Raw genomic sequence first — 23,089 nt, forward strand, 5'->3', positions numbered from 1 at the left:
TTATATATTCTCTATACCTCTATTTCAGTTATGATATCCAAATATAAATTAGGAAAATTATCTGAGAAAAAGGAAGAATTAGGGGAATTAAGGAAGAACTTCTTAGAAAAAGCTAGGTTATCTGAAAATAAGAGAGAATTAGTAAGGAAAAGGAAGAATTTCTTAGAATAAGCTAGATTTTCTTAGAATAAGGAAGAATGTCTTAGAATAAAGTAGATTTTCTTAGAATAAGGAAGAATGTCTTAGAATAAGGTAGATTTCATAGAATTAGGAAGTATTTCTTAGAATAAGGTAGATCTTATTAGAATAAGGAAGAATTTCTTAGAATAAGGAAGAATGTCTTAGAATAAGGTAGATTTTCTTAGAATAAGGAAGAATGTCTTAGAATAAGGTAGATTTTCTTAGAATAAGGAAGAATGTCTTATAATAAGGTAGATTTTCATAGAATTAGGAAGTATTTCTTAGAATAAGGTAGATCTTATTAGAATAAGAAAGAATTTCTTAGAATAAGGAAGAATGTCTTAGAATAAGGTAGATTTTCTTAGAATAAGGAAGAATGTCTTATAATAAGGTAGATTTTCTTAGAATAAGGAAGAAAGTCTTAGAATAAGGTAGATTTTCTTAGAAGAAGGAAGAATGTCTTAGAATAAGGTAGATTTTCTTAGAATAAGGAAGAATGTCTTAGAATAAGGTAGATTTTCATAGAATTAGGAAGTATTTCTTAGAATAAGGTAGATTTTCATAGAATTAGGAAGTATTTCTTAGAATAAGGAAGAAAGTCTTAGAATAAGGTAGATTTTCTTAGAAGAAGGAAGAATGTCTTAGAATAAGGTAGATTTTCTTAGAATAAGGAAGAATGTCTTAGAATAAGGTAGATTTTCATAGAATTAGGAAGTATTTCTTAGAATAAGGTAGATTTTCATAGAATTAGGAAGTATTTCTTAGAATAAGGAAGAATTTGAGGGAATAAGGTAGATTTTCTTAGAATAAGGAAGAATTTCCTAGAATAAGGTAGGTCTTCTTAGAATATGGGAGAATTTGTGTAATTAAGGTAGAATTTCTGAGAATAAGTAAGAATTTGGGTAAATAAGGTAGATTTATTAAGCATAGTTGTAATAGAGAGGAAAAGAAAGAATTTCTAAGAATTAGGAAGAATTTGTAAGATGGTGGACAGAGGTCACCTTCCTTTAGTGAGAATTTGTAAGATAGTGGACAGAAATCACCTTCCTTACTGAGAATTTGTAAGAAAAAGGAAAGTAAATAGCCTTCCTATACCCAAGGAAGGGAATTTCTGTCCTTTTTAGGAATGACTTCATTTTCTTCATATGATCCAAAAACACTTCATTAAAGGTTGAAACAGTTGAAAATGAAACTTGATAAAACCAACCAATTGAAATTAAATAAAAGTTGTTTAGTCAACGCAAAAATTGTTATTAAAAAACTTTGAAGACTAGTTAAATAAACAGCCCAATGTCCCCTCCCTGCCTGACATGACCCACAAATAATCGCCTTCTAGCTATGGCTGTTTTTGTTTGTTTAATATTGTGTAGGACCTTTGAAAAATTAAGTAGAGACAATAGGACATCAAGTTTTAAATACTGGGGTCTTCCTAGCATCCTTTCTATCTTGCTATCTTTCTATCTATCCAGGGATGTTGGATAGATAGGATATCTAGTTTTAAATACTAGGTTCTTCCTTTCTATATTGCTATCTATCTATCGAGGGATCTTCGATAGCCAGGACATCTAATTTTAAACACTAGGGTCTCTCTAGTATCCTTTCTATCTTGCTATCTATCTACCTATATGTCCTAGGATGATGGATAGATAGGATATCAAGTTTAAAATATAGATGTCACTTAGCTATCCATTTTTCTCGATGTCTAGCTATCTTCCTATCTATCTCCTTTCTTTTTCTCTCTTTTTATTTTACAATCTCATCCCGACCCTTTACTTTTTTACTTCCTCCATGGAGGGAGGGGACAATAAAATGTTATACTGGTACCCAAAGTTTTATATACATATTGATTAAAAAACTTTGGGGACTTTTATGAAATCTTATCAAATCATTAATTCAAATCTAAACAAGGGGTAATTTTGTTTTATCTTCATTGGGGAAAAGTTTATTGCCTATTGTCTTATCCCTTAAGATCCCTGGCATCCTGTAAGGAAATCCTAGTCGCAATGATTATTATTTTATATAAGAAGAAAAAAGCTTATAGCATAAAATTACGAAAGTATAACTTGTCAAAATTGCGTGTATAGTTATTATATCGACTTAAGTATGTAGGATTAAAGTCGTTAGAATATCGTTATGTCGTTATATGTCAACCATGATCTCTTTACATACAAATGATTTTTATGGAAATATATTATTTTAAAACAAAAATTTAAAAAAGATAATTATAAAGTGGATGAATTGTGTATTTGTGGAGTGAGGGAGTCAACCCCCTAACCCCCAACCTCCCCCTCTAAAAAGTCCTGTGAACGCTTCTATGCAAAACCTCCCTCCCCTCCCCACTACAAATATAAATACAGTTGCCTATACTTAACACACTCCCCTTCCCCCCTTCTGGTTACATAAGAACCAAGGAAATACCCCCCCCCCCCTCCCCCCTTGGAAATTCCCGTAAACGCATCTTGCACTTAATACACGCCCCCACCTTCCTGACATAGGAACTAAGGATTCCCCTCCTCCTCCTTAGAAAAAACTCTGTACGCACCTATGCTTAACACACCCTCTCCCCTCTTGACATACAACGTTAGGACCCACCCCCCGACAAAGTCCTGTGCACGCACCAATACTTAACCCTCCCCCTTCTGACGTAGGAAGTAGTCTGGGTACGGTTAATTATTCAAATCCAGGGTCCTTAATTACCCAATTACTGTCACAGAAAATGCAAAGATAATGGATTTAAAATACGTGGATATATTGACAGAGGGAAATTTAGGTTGCTAATTTAGACCTCATTTATTGGTCAATTCGTACATACATTAGAGGGGAAAGGGATGGAGTAAAGAGGGTAGAGGGTTGGTATCGTATTTTATCCAGTTGCAAATATCACTTTATCAGAGTATATGAAAATCTGGTGCAACATCCAAGTAATAATATGTCGATTGCACAGAGAGAGCCCACAGGGGTTGTTTACTAAAGATGGGAAAATACCTCTGAGGGAGAGGAATTACGCTGGTACCCAAAGTTTTATAAATACGTTATTTTATTCGTTCGTTCAAAACCTTTGGGTACTTTAATTAAATTTTTGTTGGTTGGTTTCAAACTAGCTGTGTCAATAATTCTTATCTACAAAAGGGGTAATTTTGTTTATTATCATTGGGAGTCTTATGTTCATTATTATATCCCTTGAATTGTTGATTTATAAAGTATCAAATGCCTTCTCTGATATTTTTAAAACTATTAGTAAATAAATCTTTTAAAAAGAGTAAACAAGAATCAATGACATCTAAATTAATCTTCAACTCTTTTTCCATCCACATTCAAACCACCTACCATATAGGGAGAATTCAACAAAATAAAAGGAAAAGATAAGTTTATCGTCCATTTTCCTATCTCTGTATCCCACTAAAGAAGAAGACAATTGCCAAGTGGTTTAGCAAAATCCTTTCTTATAATGTGATATAACCCCCCCCCCAAAAAAAAAAAAACATACCAAAAAATAATAGTTTTTTCAGTATCAAGCCGGTGGATTAGAACCGGTTCTCAGCCAAACGGAGAAATTATGTCTAGCATAGTATTTTTTCGAGTTTTCTACAAATACAAAAAAATTACCATCATAAGACTAAAACCAGTTTTTTAGCCAGGGCCTTCGGCATCACGAAACTAAAAAAAACGGGGTTTAATTTTACTTTTTATATCCACAGAAAGCTGTCTATAATACGATGCGAGCAACAACTATTAAAGGATTCTAAAGGTTTTTTCAACCAACTTAATTGTGTTTTAAATGTACATATATATAATTTTTTAGGGGGGTTATTTTTGTGACTTCTTTAGGGGGTTCAAATAAAGGAAATGCGAAATTGAAAGAAAATTATCAAATATTTTGAAGTCATAAAGAAGCGACAAAATCATAGATAGAGGGATTAGTCAATGAAAGATATTTAGGCTTCTAAAGGGATAAGACAATGGACGATAAATTGATGTACACCTCTTATTATGAGTGATGTACACATGATTATAAAACTTAAACAATCGATCAATTTTGTAATGTAAAGAAAGTGTTTTTAAACTCTGAGTGCCAATATAAATTACAATGTAATGTCCCATCCCTTTCTGATACACATTACATATGATTAGCTTTTTGCTGTTTAAATTATAAACGGTAACATACAGCTATTAAACATTGTATTATTTGTGATTAAGCTACTTTAAAGTTTGAACTTCTTTCCGACACAACTACTTTGCTAATTAAAAGCGAGGCTTTTCTATAATTAGGGTCGGTCCGTCCGTACGTCCGTCCGTAACGGATAGCTTTTTCCGTTAATTTAGGCACGTTAGAATTTCCTATCGACTTCAAATTTTGCATGGTGGTCCCTGTAGTAGTTAGGTAAAATTTAGAAAGCGTAGCAACTCTATAATCGTTACCAGAATGTCCGTACGTCCATTTTCAAAATGTTGATTTTTTCACTTTTTTAACAACAATTTTTTATATGATCCATTGGTCTGATTTTGGTATACTGCTTCCTGGTACAAGAAAGTACAATAATAAAAGCAAAGCAACACTATAATCAAGTCCTAAAAATGTAAGTATGTCCTTAAACATATTCCTCATCCAGCAATTTTTCAACAAAATTACTTAGAATTCTACTTCGAGTGTTATACATTTATATTATGATTATTCAGTTCAGACACCATACAAGTGCTAATGCCCTTTTGTCCTACCGTTTCAGAGCTTCGCTTTTATGGATGTTGTCATCCTTGTTTTATAATGAAATTGTAGTATATATCTAACTAAATATCTTTCTATTTATTTACCTGTCTATATACCTTTTAAGATTTCTATATTTGTTTCTTTATATCTGTACATCTATCAAATTTTACATTTTACTAATGACCTAGATATCTTTCAATCTACATATACGTATATAAGTCTGTCTATGTATTATCTATAAAACTATCTATATTTCTTACTATTTATCTATCTATTTATTTACAATACGCCTATGTATATATATTTATCTATCTATCTTTCTTTCTATCTTCTTGTATATGATATATCTATCAATCTTTCCATATTATTATTTATATTACTTTCTAATCTATCTATCTATCTATCTATTAATTATGAAAAAGATAGAGAGATAAAAACCAAATTAGACATTATGGGACGATATTAAAAGATAATTAGTATAAAAACAACATGGGTAATCAGTCGAATAAGAATATTCATATCCATAAGTAGCGCAACAATAACAAGTTATGAGTGTCTAATGTCAGTTATATATTACTGCCAAAAACAAATTGTTTATCACACTAGTCCCCAAAGTTTTACATTAACGTTTTCTAATTCGTTGGCTTAAAAATGTGGGTACTTTTATTGAATTTTGATTGGTTAGTTCATTGTTCACTAATTGTAATCTACAGAAGGGGCAATTATGTGTATCATCATTGGGGATATACATTAGTCTATCGGCAATTGTATTAAATTCTTTAGATTCCTGAAAATTTCTCATATATGTAAAAAGGTTCATTTGTTTGTTCTTTAAGATCTCATTAACAACTTAACCGATTGAGTTTTCCATTCCATTGAAGCCACTAGTACACATAGATCCAGGGATGGTTTAAAGCTATTTTTTTTCAAATTTCAATTTTGTTATGGTTTTTGGCTATTTTTTTGGCTCAATGCTTTTCTTATCTAATACAGAGCACATAAAAGCTAGTAGCTCAGCCGCTAGTTGAATTAATTAAGAACAGACGGACATACATTAAAATTTAGATGTATAGAGTAGCTGCGCCCCTAGAAAAAGAAGATAATATTTAACCTTTTAACCCTCTGTATCTCATTAGTGGAGTTATCATAAATGCATTTTATGCAATTTTAGGATCAGGTCCAAGATTACTTTAGTCCCCAAAGTTTTATGATAACGTTTTCTTATTCGTTGGATTAACAACATTGGGGACTATTATTGAATTTCTAACAGTTGGTTCATTAAATTGAGTGTCCAAACGTTTCAACCACAAATTAAAATCTAAAGAAGGGGTATTTTTGTGCATCATCATTGGTTGTGTACCTTAATTGATCGGCCATTTTCATATCCTGTATATTCAAATCCCTTTAGTTCCCTGTACATTATATGCAGTGATCTTAAGGGATAGGACAATGGACATTAAATTGATGTACATTCCCAAATTATTCTTCCTGTAGATTTTGGTTTAATACTAGTTTAATTCATTTAATAAGGGTTTCATAAAAGTACCCAAAGTTGATTAAATTTTAGTTACCAGAATATTAAATATTAATCAAATTGGTTGTAAAAAGTAACAGAAGTATCTCCACCAAATAATCTATATCTACATATATAAGGGGTAATTTTGATTGTAATAATTGGAGGTGTACATAAATCCCTTAAGCTGCAGTTGAAATGTTTTTAACCGCTCTAGGGAAGGAGACATTGACTATAAATTATACTGGTACCCAAAGTTATACAACCAAGTTATGCTCTTCGGTGGCTCAAAAATCTTGGTTACTCTTAACAAATTTTGATTGGTTGGTTCCAAACTATTATTGTTAAAACTTTCCAACCAATAATCTTAACCAGTAGAAGGAGTAATTTTGTTTATCACAATTGGGGGTGAACATATCAGTCATGATCCCCATATTAAAGCATCTGCACATTATGTAAGAGCATCATTAGCAGATGACTCCAGGGATCCTAGGGGATAAGACAATGGACGCTAAACTGATGTACATCCCCAATGATGATACATAAAATTCCGACTTTTATAGATTAAAATTAGTGGATGAAACGTTTAGACACTCAACTAAAATAAACCAAAGTTTAATAAAAGTCCCCCAGGTTGTTAAGCAACGATTAAGAAAACATTATAGGACTTTGAGGACTAGTGTAATAAACCGCCTAATGTCCCCTCCCTCCCTGAGCAATCTGCACATTATGTAAAGCATCATCAGCAGAAGACTATGACAATTGGGAGGGAGGGGACATTGGGCTTTTTATTATACCAGTCTTCAAAGTCTTATATCAACGCTTTCCTATTTTTAGCTTAACGAACCTGGGGACTTTGATTGGTTGGTTTAATTAGTTTTCAACCACTAATTGTTATCTATCGAATTTTTTTGTATTATCATTTGGGATATGCATCGATTCATCTGGTATTGTCTTATTTCTGAGGACAATTATGGAACTTGGTAGTGCAGCAATAACAAGCTAAGGAATTGATGATATCGTTATTTTCAGCTAGGCTTATATAAAAATGATATATAAACATATATTAAAAATGAAATTTAGCAGAACAATAGATAGATAGATATTTAAATAGATAAAAAGATAGATAGGTAGATAGATAAATAGATAGAAAGATAGATAGATAGATAGATATAAATTAAGAATGAAATATAGCAGTACATTAGATAGATAGATAAATAAATAGGAAGACAGATAGATAGATAACCATGAATAAAAAATTAAATATTGCAGTGCATTAGATAGATAGATAAATAGATAGAAAGATAGACATAAATTAAGAATGAAATATTGCAGAACAACTCATAAATGTCATTTGCATAACAAAACGCAGTGCACAGATAAATAACATTAAAAAATATGTTCTTCAAAAATCACGAAAATTGCTAAGAATTCATTTTCATTTCTCTTTATGTTCCTGATTATGAAAATCTAAAAAAGGTCGTCTATAATTCGTCAGTTGACTAAAAGTGCCCTATCCTTTTAAAGTAGTAAGGTTTTTTGTCCGTCAGTTAATTTTAGGCAATTTTATTTTGCTTGATTTTAAGGCTGCTATAGTAACATATTTTAATAGATACATATAGTGTATAGAGCCATACAATAAAAGTCATATAAACCCAAGGATTTAGGATTTAGGATTTTATTTTATAAACACGGTCTCTTATTCGTTGGAAGTTTTATTTAACTTTTCGACCAATGAATCTAATCTACAGAAGGGGCAATTACAAATTGGGAGTGTACAACAATTTATTAACTATTGTCCTATCCCTTAATATCCCTGTTCAAACCATTGATATTAAGACATAAATGAGGCATATATAAATATAGGTAGGAATCTAAATGGATAAGTCATCCCTTCTGTAGATTACAATTAAAAGTTGAAACGTTTGGACACTCAACTTGATGAACCAAACAATCAAAATTCAATAAAAGTCCCCAAAGTTGTTGAGAAAACGAATAAGAAAACGTTATTATAAATCTTTGGGGACTAGTTTAATAAACAGCCACTTGTCCCCTTTCTTCCCTGGGTATAGGTCAATGAACGATAAATTAATCTCCATTCTAACAAATCGATCTAGGAATCACCAATTGAAAAAAATGCGTTAATGGTACAACTCTATCATATAACAATTATTCCATGATATTACAGGAATCCTCTGGCAAGGTTTGACAACTTTAGGACGTTTCTTTCATGAATGTAGGAAACACTCTAAAATTTAATCTTATAATATTTTTGTTTCGATTTTCCTTGTTTAAATTAAAAATTTATTGATTTATTGATTTTATTAAGAAATGTTTAGACTAAAAATAAGCTACTTGTCTAGAATTTAAATAAAGAGTATTTTTTTCAATCCTGCAAAGTTTTTGTGCTGTCATTATAGCAAAGACAATTATAAGAAGACTTTGATAATAACTAGTGATTACACCCCTAGAGGCCTCTAGAGGAACCTAAGTGCAAGGGGGTATGGAATTCTACCCACTTTTAATTTTACTTTTAAAAAGAAAATCATATTCAAATTTGTTAGGTTGGGGGTGAACGGTGGTGGTACCATCCCCCAAAATAGTTTTAAACCTTCCCTGGAACAATAAGAATCATCACTGAAAAGCTGAGCCATATAGGTTCAGCGGTTAACGAGATTATAAGCTTCACAACATACACAGACTAACATCCTGTTACTTTATATAAGGACTAGCGGATAGCCCCCAGCATCTAGGGTCAGCGAGGGGTAGAAAAATAGCTTAAAACCATACCAAGACAAAATAGCCCAAAACCATCACAGGTACTATATATGTGAAGCTTACCTAAAGTTGAGAACCCAATTGGTACAGTAGTTATTGAGATCTTAAGCATCATACAAAAAAACATCTACTACTTTAAGTATAACATAAAATATCATCATGAAGCCATAAGAAAAACATCTTTACACAATTTATTCTGACTATTAGAAAAAAATTTGCCTTTTTCAACAAATATTTTTTGTAAGTCTGAAAAAACACCCTGCTTAAGTAGTAGGCATTAGAAAAAAATGGATGGTTATAAAAGGGAGTTCCAAAGACAATACTTTACAGAACTGTAACAATACTCTGCTAGCTATGAATTTTATTGATGGTTTTATTATTACTTTGATTTTTCATCAGATTATGATGTACTCTAAAAAATTGAAACTTGTGCCGAATAAAATAACGACCCCCTCTCCCCTCACAATGTATGAACGAACTTACCAATAAATGATTTTAATGTTAGAAACCTAAATTGACGACACTTGTAAAAAAAGAAACATAATAAATTCATTTTGTTGAGTTTCGTTTTGTATGTTGTATGTCACCCTAGTACTATATTGTAATTTTAGACAGTTCAGTCACTATGGAATCGTCCCCATAGTTTAAAACATTTAGCTCGCCCTCCATATTTGGATTATTTGATTTATTTATATACGCGACATTAGGTGCATTCTTATTAGCTCCAGGGATATAAGGGGATAAGACAATGGCAGATAAATTGATGTAACACCCCAATGATGATATACAAAATTACCCCTTCCGTAGATTACAATTAATGGCTGAAACGTTTAGATATTCAAATTTCATGAACCAACCAATCAAAATTTAAGAAAAGTCCCAAAAGTTGTTAAGCAAACCAATAAGAAAACTTAATATAAAACTTTGAGGACCAGAGAAATAAAAAGGCCATTGTCCCCTCCCTACCTGATTCTTATTGGCTCCTTGTTAGACTTGGTACCCTCTAGTTGACAAATAATTTTAGTGTCTATTTGTCGACAATTTGAACATGGAAAACAACTTCATCTGTGTATGTTGACATTTTAGCATTTGGTATAAGTTGTCATTTAGTTGTAATTTAAGATATAAATGGATATTATGACATGGTAAAAATTGTCTTTAATTTACGTTGCTAACATGGGCATCATTTATTGATCAACTCCTTCATCCAGTAGAAGGGGAGGGTATGGGGTATAGAGAAAGAATGGGGGGATCATGATTTTAGCCAGCTACAAGTTTCACTTTGTTATAATACATAATATATCAAAAGAATTTATATATCAATTAATTCTATTTTATATAGAGAAAGACATCGTTTTTTATAAAATTGATATAATTCTTCGAAAGAACGATAGTAACACTTTTGGGAACCAATATTAAACTTTTAACCAATAAATTTAAGATAATGTGGGGTAACTTTGTTTATCATAATTTGGGATGTATATAAATAGTTTAATGTCTTACTCGTTACTACCTTAATTGTATTAAAGCTTCGTAATTAAAAGAACACAGTAATAGTGTCTGACTGAATATGACGTAACAAAAAAAAATTAGCCAATGAGAGGCCGTTATTGACCAATGGAAAAATTTATAGTGGCCTCTCAGTGGCTAATTTTTTTTGTTACGTCATAATCAGTCCGACACTATTACTGAGTTCTAATTAAAAACATTAAGCTTTTAATAAGTACTAAAATGTTTTAATTTAAAGACTTTTTAAAAGTGGCGGAACTACTCTTTAATTAGTGTATGTCCGTCTGTCATAAGTACCATAAAAATATTATTCAAAGATTTAGAATCTAAAAAATATTGGTTGCTAGCATATGTCATAGACAGAGATTTATTAACAATAAGTGAAACCAATCGTATTATAAACAGCTTTCCACGGATATTAAAATAAAACAATAAAAGATAAAAAACAGTTTTGTAATCCTTAAGGGACCGAAGGCTCTGATAACAAAACTGGTTATATTATGATTTTTATTTCATTATTTGTAAAAAAAATTGATCCGATACGATGCGAGCGATACATAATTTTTCAGTATGGCTGAAACTCGGTTCTAATCCAACGGATATTAATTGGGTTGAAAGCCATACTGGAAAGTAATTTATTAAAATAAGCTGAATTACCTTAGAACATTATTATCCTAGTTTAAAAATGATTTAATTACTGCCAAATGGTCCCCTATTAGGCATACGGTAACTTATTACTTTTTAATTACGAATAATCATGAAAATTAAGCATAAAATATAAGGAAAACTTTAGATTTCATGAGAATATGTGAAAATATATGAGGCACCCTTAGAGGCCTCTATGGGCACTTAGAGGCCTCTAAGTCGACTCCCCCCCTTTATAACTGTAGTTTTTTTTTCTAAGTTTAGATTTTTCTTGGGGAGGGGATGAAGTGTCATTTTTTCTAGGTGCGATTTTTCTTTCCCTCCACCAAAGTAGCTAAAAACCTTCCTAGGACCTTTGAGAAGCTATACTGTAAAGGAGAACCGTATCGGTTCAGTGGTTAGCTAAATCCTTCGGGACAGACGCGCACACAGAAAGACTCTCAGATCCTGTTATTTTTTATATAAGGATACCCATTCAGTAATTTAAAGAAATAATTGTTGAAAAAATTTAGCAATGAAGGTTTGTACAATCCAATCAAAATTCAGTAAAAGTGCCCAAAGTTTTAAAGACAACAAATGAGAAATCGTGATTATAAAACTTTGGGTACCAGTGCAAGTTAAAGTACAATATCCCCTCACTCCAGTGTCTAAACTTTTCAATTTATTATTTTAGTATAAAGAAGAGGTTATTTTGTTTATTATCATTGGGGATGTAAATCGATTTATCATTCATTGTCTTATACTCTAAGATACCTACTTTACGCGCATTTTCTTAAGCTATGCGCTCCCTTTTATCTACCATTTTACAAGGAGGGAGGGGACATGGAAGTGAAAATTACACTGGTACCCAAAGTAAAATAACCTTGTTTTTTAATTCGCTAGCTCCAAAGCTTATGGTACTTTGTTGACCTTTGATTAATTGCTTCCAGACTAACAATTCCATAACTTTTTAACCAATAAGTTTAAGCTACAAATGGGGTTAATTTGTTTATCATCATTGAGGATGAACATAAGTTAAGCATACCTGCTTTAAGCTCTTAATCATAAGCCTATAATTCTTGAGAATATTTAATGAGGAAAATCACAAATATTTTTTCATTCTCTATCCAAGCGCATTAAATAATCTTCTATTTTATCGCATAACCGCTTATCTAAGCTTTAGATGTACACTTTGTAATATCTTTAACCAACCAGGATAACAACATCCATAGTTATTAGGGCTTAATTAACATAACACATGACTTAAAACCATATGCAAAAAGGAAAATAAATCGATCTTAAGTGATAAGACAATGGCCGACTGATTGATGTATATTCTCAATGTTAATACACAAAATTACCCCTTCTGTAGATTACAATTAGTGGACACGTTTGGATACTCAATTGATAAACCAACCAATCAAAATTCATTAAGTCCCCAAAGTTGTTAAACCACGATAAAGAAAACGTTGTTATAAAACTTTGGGGACTTCTGCAATTATGTAAAATAATTTATATCTTCTCTAGATTATAATTATTGATTGAAAAAAAGTACCTAAAGTTTTTGAATAAGATAGTATCGTTATAAAACTTTGGGTACAAGTGTTATCTACAGTAAAAAAAAAATATTTTTTGTATAAATAATGATCATTTCATTTGTATTTTACTTTATAAAAAAAGACATTTATGTGATTAATGGGTAGCTGTGCCCCTAAGGAGCGTTCGACTATGCATACTAATCTATATTATAGAGTAGCTCCACGCCTACAAGACGCACATCTCTCTCTCTCTCTCTCTCTCTCTCTCTCTCTCTCTCTCTCTCTCTCTCTCTCTCTCTCTCTCTCTATTCATACAAATATGTTTTGGCTATCTTGGTTGTTCACTATTACCTAGAGCCAAGCTTACCCATATGTAAATTAGGGGGAGAAGTCATTGGAAGATAAATTAATCCTTCTCCATAGATAGATAGATAGATAGATAGATAGATAGATAGATAGATAGATAGATAGATAGATAGATAGATAGATAGATAGATAGATAGATAGATAGATAGATAGATAGATAGATAGATAGATAGATAGATAGATAGATAGATAGATAGATAGATAGATAGATAGATAGATAGATAGATAGATAGATAGATAGATAGATAGATAGATAGATAGATAGATAGATAGATAGATAGATAGATAGATAGATAGATAGATAGATAGATAGATAGATAGATAGATAGATAGATAGATAGATAGATAGATAGATAGATAGATAGATAGATAGATAGATAGATAGATAGATAGATAGATAGATAGATAGATAGATAGATAGATAGATAGATAGATAGATAGATAGATAGATAGATAGATAGATAGATAGATAGATAGATAGATAGATAGATAGATAGATAGATAGATAGATAGATAGATAGATAGATAGATAGATAGATAGATAGATAGATAGATAGATAGATAGATAGATAGATAGATAGATAGATAGATAGATAGATAGATAGATAGATAGATAGATAGATAGATAGATAGATAGATAGATAGATAGATAGATAGATAGATAGATAGATAGATAGATAGATAGATAGATAGATAGATAGATAGATAGATAGATAGATAGATAGATAGATAGATAGATAGATAGATAGATAGATAGATAGATAGATAGATAGATAGATAGATAGATAGATAGATAGATAGATAGATAGATAGATAGATAGATAGATAGATAGATAGATAGATAGATAGATAGATAGATAGATAGATAGATAGATAGATAGATAGATAGATAGATAGATAGATAGATAGATAGATAGATAGATAGATAGATAGATAGATAGATAGATAGATAGATAGATAGATAGATAGATAGATAGATAGATAGATAGATAGATAGATAGATAGATAGATAGATAGATAGATAGATAGATAGATAGATAGATAGATAGATAGATAGATAGATAGATAGATAGATAGATAGATAGATAGATAGATAGATAGATAGATAGATAGATAGATAGATAGATAGATAGATAGATAGATAGATAGATAGATAGATAGATAGATAGATAGATAGATAGATAGATAGATAGATAGATAGATAGATAGATAGATAGATAGATAGATAGATAGATAGATAGATAGATAGATAGATAGATAGATAGATAGATAGATAGATAGATAGATAGATAGATAGATAAATAGATAAATAGATAGATAGATAGACAGACGTACGGACGGGCGGACATTAGGAATTATAGAGTAATTTCGCTACTAAAAACTAATTTTTTTATGTTTCTATTTCAGGTGTGACGTACAAGAATGTTTACAACGCAGCCACATTTTATCAGGCAAACAATATCTCTAAAATAGCTCTTAACAAATTACGCGCATAAATTTAATTTAGATTGTGGTAAAGCAAGATTTTAGGAATTTAATTGTCCATGTATTCCCCACCCTTTATTTTTAAAATGAATTGAAACATGTGGAGTTATTTATGTAATCATGACATGTTTGTCAGGTTAGGTTAGAATATATTAGGTACTGGCCACCACCGCAGGGTTAGGTAACAGCAGGGTGGCGGGCTATGAAAAAACTATCAACAACCCCATATTCTCAATTTATTGCAAAATTAAGGAGGTAGGGGTAGCAGTGCTTTGTATTGTGTAAAAGCACCTTCTATATAAAATAGTAAAGAATCAGGCGTTTAAGGAATCCTACTGGACATAACAAAAAGATTATTTGGTGCTTTCCATCAAGAGCCTTACGAGCCTTGAAATTATAGGAAGGGGGGATATTTTTTATTCACTGTGCCTAACTCTGCGGACAGCCCTAACCCAATTTAACCTAACCGAAGTTGACTTAAAGTAAAAAAAAAATAACAACGCTTTCGTAAGAGGTGGGACCCCCTCCCAGCTCTACAAGGTACTATGAGAGAAATTACCAATTATTGTTTTGTATTTTGAAAACTAAATGGTAAAAGATGATAATTTCTCCAAAAGTTGTCTATGTAGAAATTTGTTACAGTATAAAAACATAAACTAAGCATTCTTATTAAAGATATATTTAAATATGTATAGAAAATATATAATTTATATGTATTTCCAAAAATTAGGTGTTTTCATGCCAAGTCTGTTTAAGACTAGGCTTCTTTAATCAATTTTTAAAGGCGAAGCTTTTCTATTATTAGCGTAGATGCGTCCATACGTCCGTAACGGTTAGCTCTTTTCATTAATTTATACGTGTTAAAATTGTGCTATCTTTTCCTGAAAATGTAAGTATGTTCTTAAACAGTATAATGTATTTAAACAGTTTTGCAACAAATTTGCTTACAACTTTGTTTAGACTTAACTATTTTTTTGTTCTGACACTCTACAAGTGTTATTGTTGGTTCTAACCGTTACAGAGCTATCTTTTAATGGTGTTGTTATCCTTGTTATAAAAGCCCTAGCTTTAAAAATGGGTTTAAGTTAAAAAATCCAACAAGGACGAATTGGTCTAATTTTAACGTAGAACTCTTAAATTTTAATAAAACTTTAACCTAACGTTTAAAACGATAGGACAATTCTAACATATCTAAATTAACAAAAAAGCTAGCCGTACGGAACGAGCTTAATAATAATACAGCTTAGCTTTTTAAAATAGCTTTACGATAAAAAAAATACCTTAGTTTTGTTTTTATGGACGTAATCATCCTTGATCTCATGTGTAATTGATATCTTACTGCGATTTCAAATTGTTTAGTAAAACCCATGGATCTGAAGGGAAAAGACAATTGATTAGAATTGATCCACAATGATGATAAACAAAATAACCCCTGCAGATTAAAATTATTGGTTTAGTTGTTTGAAGATGGTTTAGTTTAGATGGTCCAATCAAAATCTAATGGAAGTTATTAAATATTTAAAAGAACTTGGTTATAAAACTTTGGGCACCAGTGTAATTTACAGTTTAATTTTCCTCCTTTCCTGAGTAAACTTTTTTTTTCCTATGGGGTTAAACGCAATATAAAATGACTTTGACTTTTTTTGTTCAATTAAAATTTTCAAAAAAAAATCAAACTCATTAAAATCAACATAAAGCAGTGTAATTGACATTATTCATTATTAGGATGACATTTTTTTATTAATTTTCTAGCATTTAAACTAAACTTTACTTTGATTCATCGCATCTTATTATAGACAGCTGTCCGCGGATTGTAAAATATAAAGGTATATAATTTTATTTAGTTTGTTTGGCCAGGGTCAATAAAAACAAGTATTTATATTTTGATTTCATCATTCGTAAAATATTGTCGTATGATTCAGTACATGATTTTTTAGTATGGCTGATAACCGGTTATAATCCAGTTTCGAAGCCATACTGGAATCTAATTATGAAAAAAAAACTGAACATTGGTCATTGCCAGGTTTTAAGCCATTTTCACGGTATCGGTCACTAAGACCTTAATGAAATTGTCCTAGTTTAAATCTTGCTTAAATATTGGTTAAGAATAGATAGGTTAAGAATGGCCTGCGTACGAACAAACCCTAGTTATATAGTAGCTTCGCTACTGCAAGAATGCTATATTGAAAATGAATTTAACTGACAGATCTTAAAATGAAATATCAGGGACATACAGGGATAAGACAATTTTAGATAAATCAATATTACCCCCAAAATTTATGAGTAACTAGAAAATACATATATTTGGGGGAAAGAAATGGTTGTAGATTAATCTAATCGCCGTTGCCCTATCCCCGTATAGCTGAAATAGACATATGTAGGCAACTGGGAGGGAGGGGACATTAGGCTATGTATTACACTTAGCCATAACAACTTTGGGGACTTTATTTAATTTGATTGGTTGCTTCAAAGTCTTCAAACGCTTTAAACACAAATTTTAATCTACAGATGGAACTATTTTGTGTATCATCATTGGGTATGTACATCAATTTATCGGCCATTGTCTTATCCCTTTATATCCCTGCACATGTAGGCATAGGCTATCTCAAATTATATCAACCAACCCTCTCTCAACCAGGGGGTCAGGAATTATTAAAAATAATTGTTAATAATAAGGACGAAGACCAAACTGCATAACTTTTGTGTCACTTTTGATTCCTGTGACGTCATAAAATAAGGAAGATGAGAGGAGAAGTGGGAAAGAAAACCCCTAAAAAAGAGATGGAGAATATGACGTCAAAAGTAGTGCAAAAGTTATGCAGTTAAAGACGTTAAAAAATGTACCTAATGCAAGGGATCTAAATGGATAAGATAATGATAATACACAAAATTATCCCTTCTGTAGATTACAATTAGTGGTTAAAACGTTTGAACACCTAAGCTTAGGCACCAATTATTCAAAATTCATGTCCTCAAAGTTGTTAAGCCAACGAATAAGAAAAACTGTGGGGACTAGTGAATTAAACAGCCCAATGTCCTCTTTAACTGACCTAGTACTGTTTGTTTGAAACTTTAGGGGAAATGAGTTGGCCCATGAACAGGCGCAACTCATAATCATGCTCAAAAACTTAGGACAACCCGATAAAGGTCATACTATCAATTGGTTATTAGCCTGTTTAATGTTTATAGCTTTAATACACCTTATATTTCTTTATCGAATCAAGAATCAAACTTTGAAAATATATTTATTTCAATAAGATCGAAAAAATCAAGTAAAGCATCGCATTGCAAACTATTTGCACGAATATTAAAATAAACATTATAAAATGAAAAACAATTTAAAACTTGTTTAATCTTATGTGTAACTTTTCATTTTAATATCCGCGGAAGGCAGTCTATAATACGATAAATAAATAACTGTTATAAATGTTTAAAAATTCTTATTCGCGCAGATACCCTACATTTTATCTTATACTTGTCTATGTCCTTGTAGAGCTTCAAACAATTATTAGTTTTGCATATCTTATGTAAAAGGCGAGTTTTAGAGGAGACTACAATACTTTTTATTTATTAGTTATTTATCGCATCGTATTATAGACAGATTTCCGCGGCTAATAAAATTATAAATTAAAATGTTTAAATCTGTTTTGTTAGACCAAAGAGGCCGAAATCTAGTAAAAATTGTATGTATATTCGTGGAAATTTGTATGTAATACGATGCTAGACATGATTTTTCATTACAGCTAAGAACTTTTCTAATCCAGCGGATATTAAAAGATTTGGAAGCCATACTGGAAAAAGTGACAGCACCCCTTAACTTAATGAACCAACCAATTAAATTCAATAAAAATTCCCAAAGTTGCCTAGCAAACGAATAAGAAAACGTTTATTAATACTAGTAAAATTAAAGTTTGACATAAATGAGTGTCCTTTGAAAAGTGATGTTTTCAGATAAATATTAACTATGAACGTGGGCGAGGCGGTGCAACAGCCTGGCTCAAATTATAGAAAAGTACAACCCTTTGATTACACGACTTTTGTTACAAAGTCCATTTGTTAAAATGGATCAAGACAATTTCTATGTTTACCCAGATGAGGAGGGGACATTGGGTTGTTTATTACACTAGTCCCAAAAGTTTTATAATAACTTTTCTTATTCGTTGGCTTAACAACTTTAAGGACTTTTTTGAATTTGTATTGATTGGTTCATTAAGTTAAACGTGTCTAAACGTTTCAACCCCTAATTGTAATCTATAGAAGGGGTAATTTTATGCAACATAATTCGGAAAGTACATCAATTTATTAGCCATCAACTTAAAATTCTGTTTTACTACTAAATATTGGGAGGGGAACAATTGATAAAAGAAGTTGTTGTCTTTAAATTTGTTTTAATGAGTTTATTCCTAGGGATCTAAAGAGATAAGATAATGACCAATAAATTGATGTACATACCCAATGATGATACACAAAATTAGCCTTTCCGTAGATTACAATTAGTGTTTAAAATGTTTTGACACTTAACTCATTAAACAAACCAATCAAAATTCAATAAAAGTCTTCAAAGTTGTTAAACGAACGAATAAAATAACGTTATTATTATGAAACTTTGGGGACTAGTGACTAGTGTAATAAACAGACGAATGTCCCCTCCCTCTCTGGTTTAATTTGGGACAGGCTAATATGCAAAGACAAGCTACTTGATGCTAATCAACATTTTTTTAAAATCAGAATTTACTCAAATGTACTTTTCAAAATATAATTGTTGGTTTTAGTCTAAAAGACCAAATTCGGTTCTGTTTTATTTGAGATAAGCCTGGTAAAAGATCCTATATTTGAAGTTTGGGAATTTGATATTATTTTTAAATTCTATTCTAGTATGGCTTCGAAACCGTTTAATATCCGCTAGATTAGAACCGGTTCTAAGTCATACTGAAAAATCAAGTATTGTCACGAATTATAAATAGTTTTCTACAAATATTAAAATAATAATCATAATATTAAAAACAGTTTTGTTAGTCCGTACCTTCGGCTCCTCAGTATTAACAAAACTGGATTTAATCTTTTTAATTTAATATTAATATCCGCAGGAAGCTGTTTATAATATTATGTTATAAATATAAAAAAAATTATATCTAGAGTTTTATATTTTTCTATAATTCACAGGGATCTTAAGCGATAAGACAATTGACATTCAAAAATTAATATACATCCGCAATGATAAAAAGCATAATAACCCCTTTTTGTAGATTAAAATTATTGGTTGCAAAGTTTGGACACTGCTATTAAAAGATTAGTAAAAGTACCAAATGTTTTCGAGCTAATGAATAAGAGAGCATACTAATTAAATTTTGGACATTTGATTTAATAAACTAATTTTAATAAAGGCATATATGATATACAACATATATAATTATTTTAAATACAATTTAATGGACCTTTTGACTTTTATTTTGGGGGTCTCTTTTTTATGCATATTTAATTTGGGATTAAAAGTGTTTATACATTACGGACAACAAGTTTCATAATAGAAAAAATACTTTATTACACTTGCGGCTACATCCCTAGAACCCACTTGGGACACTTGACGTGGGGGGGAGGTAATGAAGTCGACCACCCCAAACTTTCTATTTTAGATTTAAGAATAATACATAAGGAGTTCCAGATTATAACTTCTTTTTACTATTTTTTTTTACCAATTTTAGCTGTTTTGTTAGGAAAATGTAAATGACATGCCCAGACTAAGGGCAGAGCAATCTAATTTCACAGTAGTCCATTCACATTTATACCAGCACTGACAGACAGACAGAACAGGGATATAGGTATAGGCTAAACTGAAAAATCAGGTATTGCATCGTATTACAGACAATTTTCCAAAAATAAGAAAATATAATAGTAAATTTAAACCCGTGCCTTCAACCCCTTGGGTAAGCAATACTGGTTTTAATCTTATAAGTTTCATTTCAATATCCGCGGAAGCTATCTATAATACGATGCGATATAATAGTAATAATGTTTATAAAATATGATGGAACTTCAATGTAAAGAAAGAAAATATAGATTAAAAGTTTAAAAATAACAATTATTGCCATGTTTAAAGACTTAAATTTATGTTTTTAAACGTTGCCGAAACTTTAATAAATGCATATTATTTCTAAAATTATGTTTTTCTCAAACTAAATAAGACTTAATTTTCAGGGAACTAACGGGATAGGCTAGTGACCGATAAATTGATGTACATCATCTATAATGATGCTTAGAATTACCATTTCTGTAGATCCACAAAATTAATTAGAGGTTGAAACGTTTAGACACTCACCTTAAGAAACCAACCAACCAATATTCATTTAAATCCCGAAAGTTATTGGGACAAGTTTAATAAACAGCCCAATGTCCCCTCCCTCCCTGCTTTTTAGTATGCATGTCCTGATCCATGATTAAACCTACAAGGAAAAGGGATAAGGCAATGAAAGATTTTATAAAAATCTGCCCCAAATCTAATGACTTTGTACCTATTGAAAAGAATAAACAACAATTTATTTTTCATTGTCATATCCCTTTATTCATGGGAGGAAAAGTAAATGGGTTTGTTAAGTCCCTAAGTTTTATAACATTTTCTTATTTGTTGGCCTAAAAACTATGGGGATATTTATTGAATTTTTATTCGTTGGTGCATAAAGATGGGTCCACACGTTTTAACCACTAATTGTAATTGTAATAAAGGATGTACATTAATTTATCGTCCATTGTCTTATCCCTTTAGAACCCTGATTATTTTACCAATCAAAGTGCCTCAGCAGAAAGACTTCAATTACGAGCTGATTCCTTTTATGGCAGGTTTTGCAGGCAAAGTGTTAAAGTTAAATTTTTTATTGGTAGCGAAGGTGCTCTAGAATTTGGATTGTAAGCACGTCTATAAGATTTCTTATTGAAAACAAAAAAAATATTGCTTTGTTTTAAATGAAAGTATTATGTATACAAAGTGATATCAGATAAATAATTATTTGCTGATATATTATGGACATAATGTTATTATGAACACATACAAATTTTTTCTAGGGGTGATTTTTCCTGGGAAAGTGGTGGTAACTTACTCCATAATAGTTATACATTTTCACAGGACCTATAAGAATCACCAGTGTACAGAATAATCATATCGGTTCAGCGGTTAGCAAGATCATTCAGTAAAGAAAGACAAAGATCGTGTTTCTTTTATTGAATTGCTACGCTATTTGTAAACAAATTGATCTTAATAAAAGAGCTCTTGAACAAAGATACTGGGAAAGTTAAATAGAGAAAATTTAATCTTTTTCAATCCCTGATAATTAATAATAAACATACGTTAATGGCATTTCAATATTCTGGTAGAATCCGTAAAGGTGTGTGTTTTAAGGCTTAAAAATAGTAGAAGAACGATAATATTCACTAAATATGTGTATTTCTTATTGAAAAGAACTATAGACAAAAAAAATTTTTTAAAAGTTAACATAAATTTTTATCGTTCTACCACTGTTTTTTACTTATAACACATAACCTTTACGGATTTTACCAGAAACCTACCCCTCTCTTTATAGAGAGGGGTAACCATTGGACTGTATATTATATTGGTACCTAATGTTTTATAAACACATTCTTTCATTTTGAGGATTTTTATTAAATATTTACTGTGATGTCTAAAATTTTGTTCTAATCTCCAGGAGGGTTTAGATGGGGAAAAAATGATTTATTTTTCATTGTCTTATCACTGTTTAAAAATTTTGAATTCCTTATTTTACCCCCCTCAATCTTTTAAAAATACATTAAATAAGCCCCCTCAGACCTTTGGAACCCCTCATTGCATCCCCCTCAAAATAAAAAGCTTGGACGTCCTTATGGGAAGATTATTGTACTTTCCTATCCCTGCATTAATGAATTGGGCATAGGATTAATTATCCGCCCATTGACCACTCCCTTTATCCCTGGAACCTTTGCACAAATTTGATATGATAATAATTGCAAGCAAATCAGAAGAGTGGGAATAAACATTCCAATATGGCTTCGAACCCGATTAATATCCGCTGGATAAAATCGGTTCTAAGCCATACTCAAAAATCATGAATACCATCGTATTATTTTCCTTTTATATTAAAATAAAAATCATAAAATTGTTAGAAGTTTTCTTAATCCGAGCCGGGGCTAAAAAAACTGTTTTAATCTTATGTTTTTTTTTTAATTTTAATTTCAGCGAAAAGCTGTCTATACTATGATGTGGTAAATAACTATTCAGATTAACAACCAATTACGCGCAGATTTTTTTTAAAAACAGTTAATTGCCGAGAGGGAAGGAAATATTGGACTGTAAATTATACTGTACCCAAAGTTTAATATAACCACGTTATCTTATTCTTGTATTTC

The 23,089-nt window shown here is 30.9% G+C and overlaps 1 protein-coding gene across 1 annotated transcript in view; it reads left to right on the forward strand.

Annotated features, from left to right (window-relative positions):
- The window catches only part of LOC145333887 (uncharacterized), a 190,758-nt gene that overhangs the window by 121,406 nt on the left and 46,263 nt on the right, over positions 1–23,089 (forward strand). Inside the window, exon 8 of the mRNA XM_080179144.1 lies at positions 14,621–14,664. Coding sequence (XP_080035270.1) covers positions 14,621–14,664 — 44 coding nt within the window. The remainder of the gene's footprint in view (positions 1–14,620; positions 14,665–23,089) is intronic.

Source organism: Acartia tonsa, chromosome 12 (assembly GCF_053477335.1).
Source record: "Acartia tonsa isolate MP-2025a chromosome 12, ASM5347733v1, whole genome shotgun sequence".
Taxonomy (NCBI): domain Eukaryota; kingdom Metazoa; phylum Arthropoda; class Copepoda; order Calanoida; family Acartiidae; genus Acartia; species Acartia tonsa.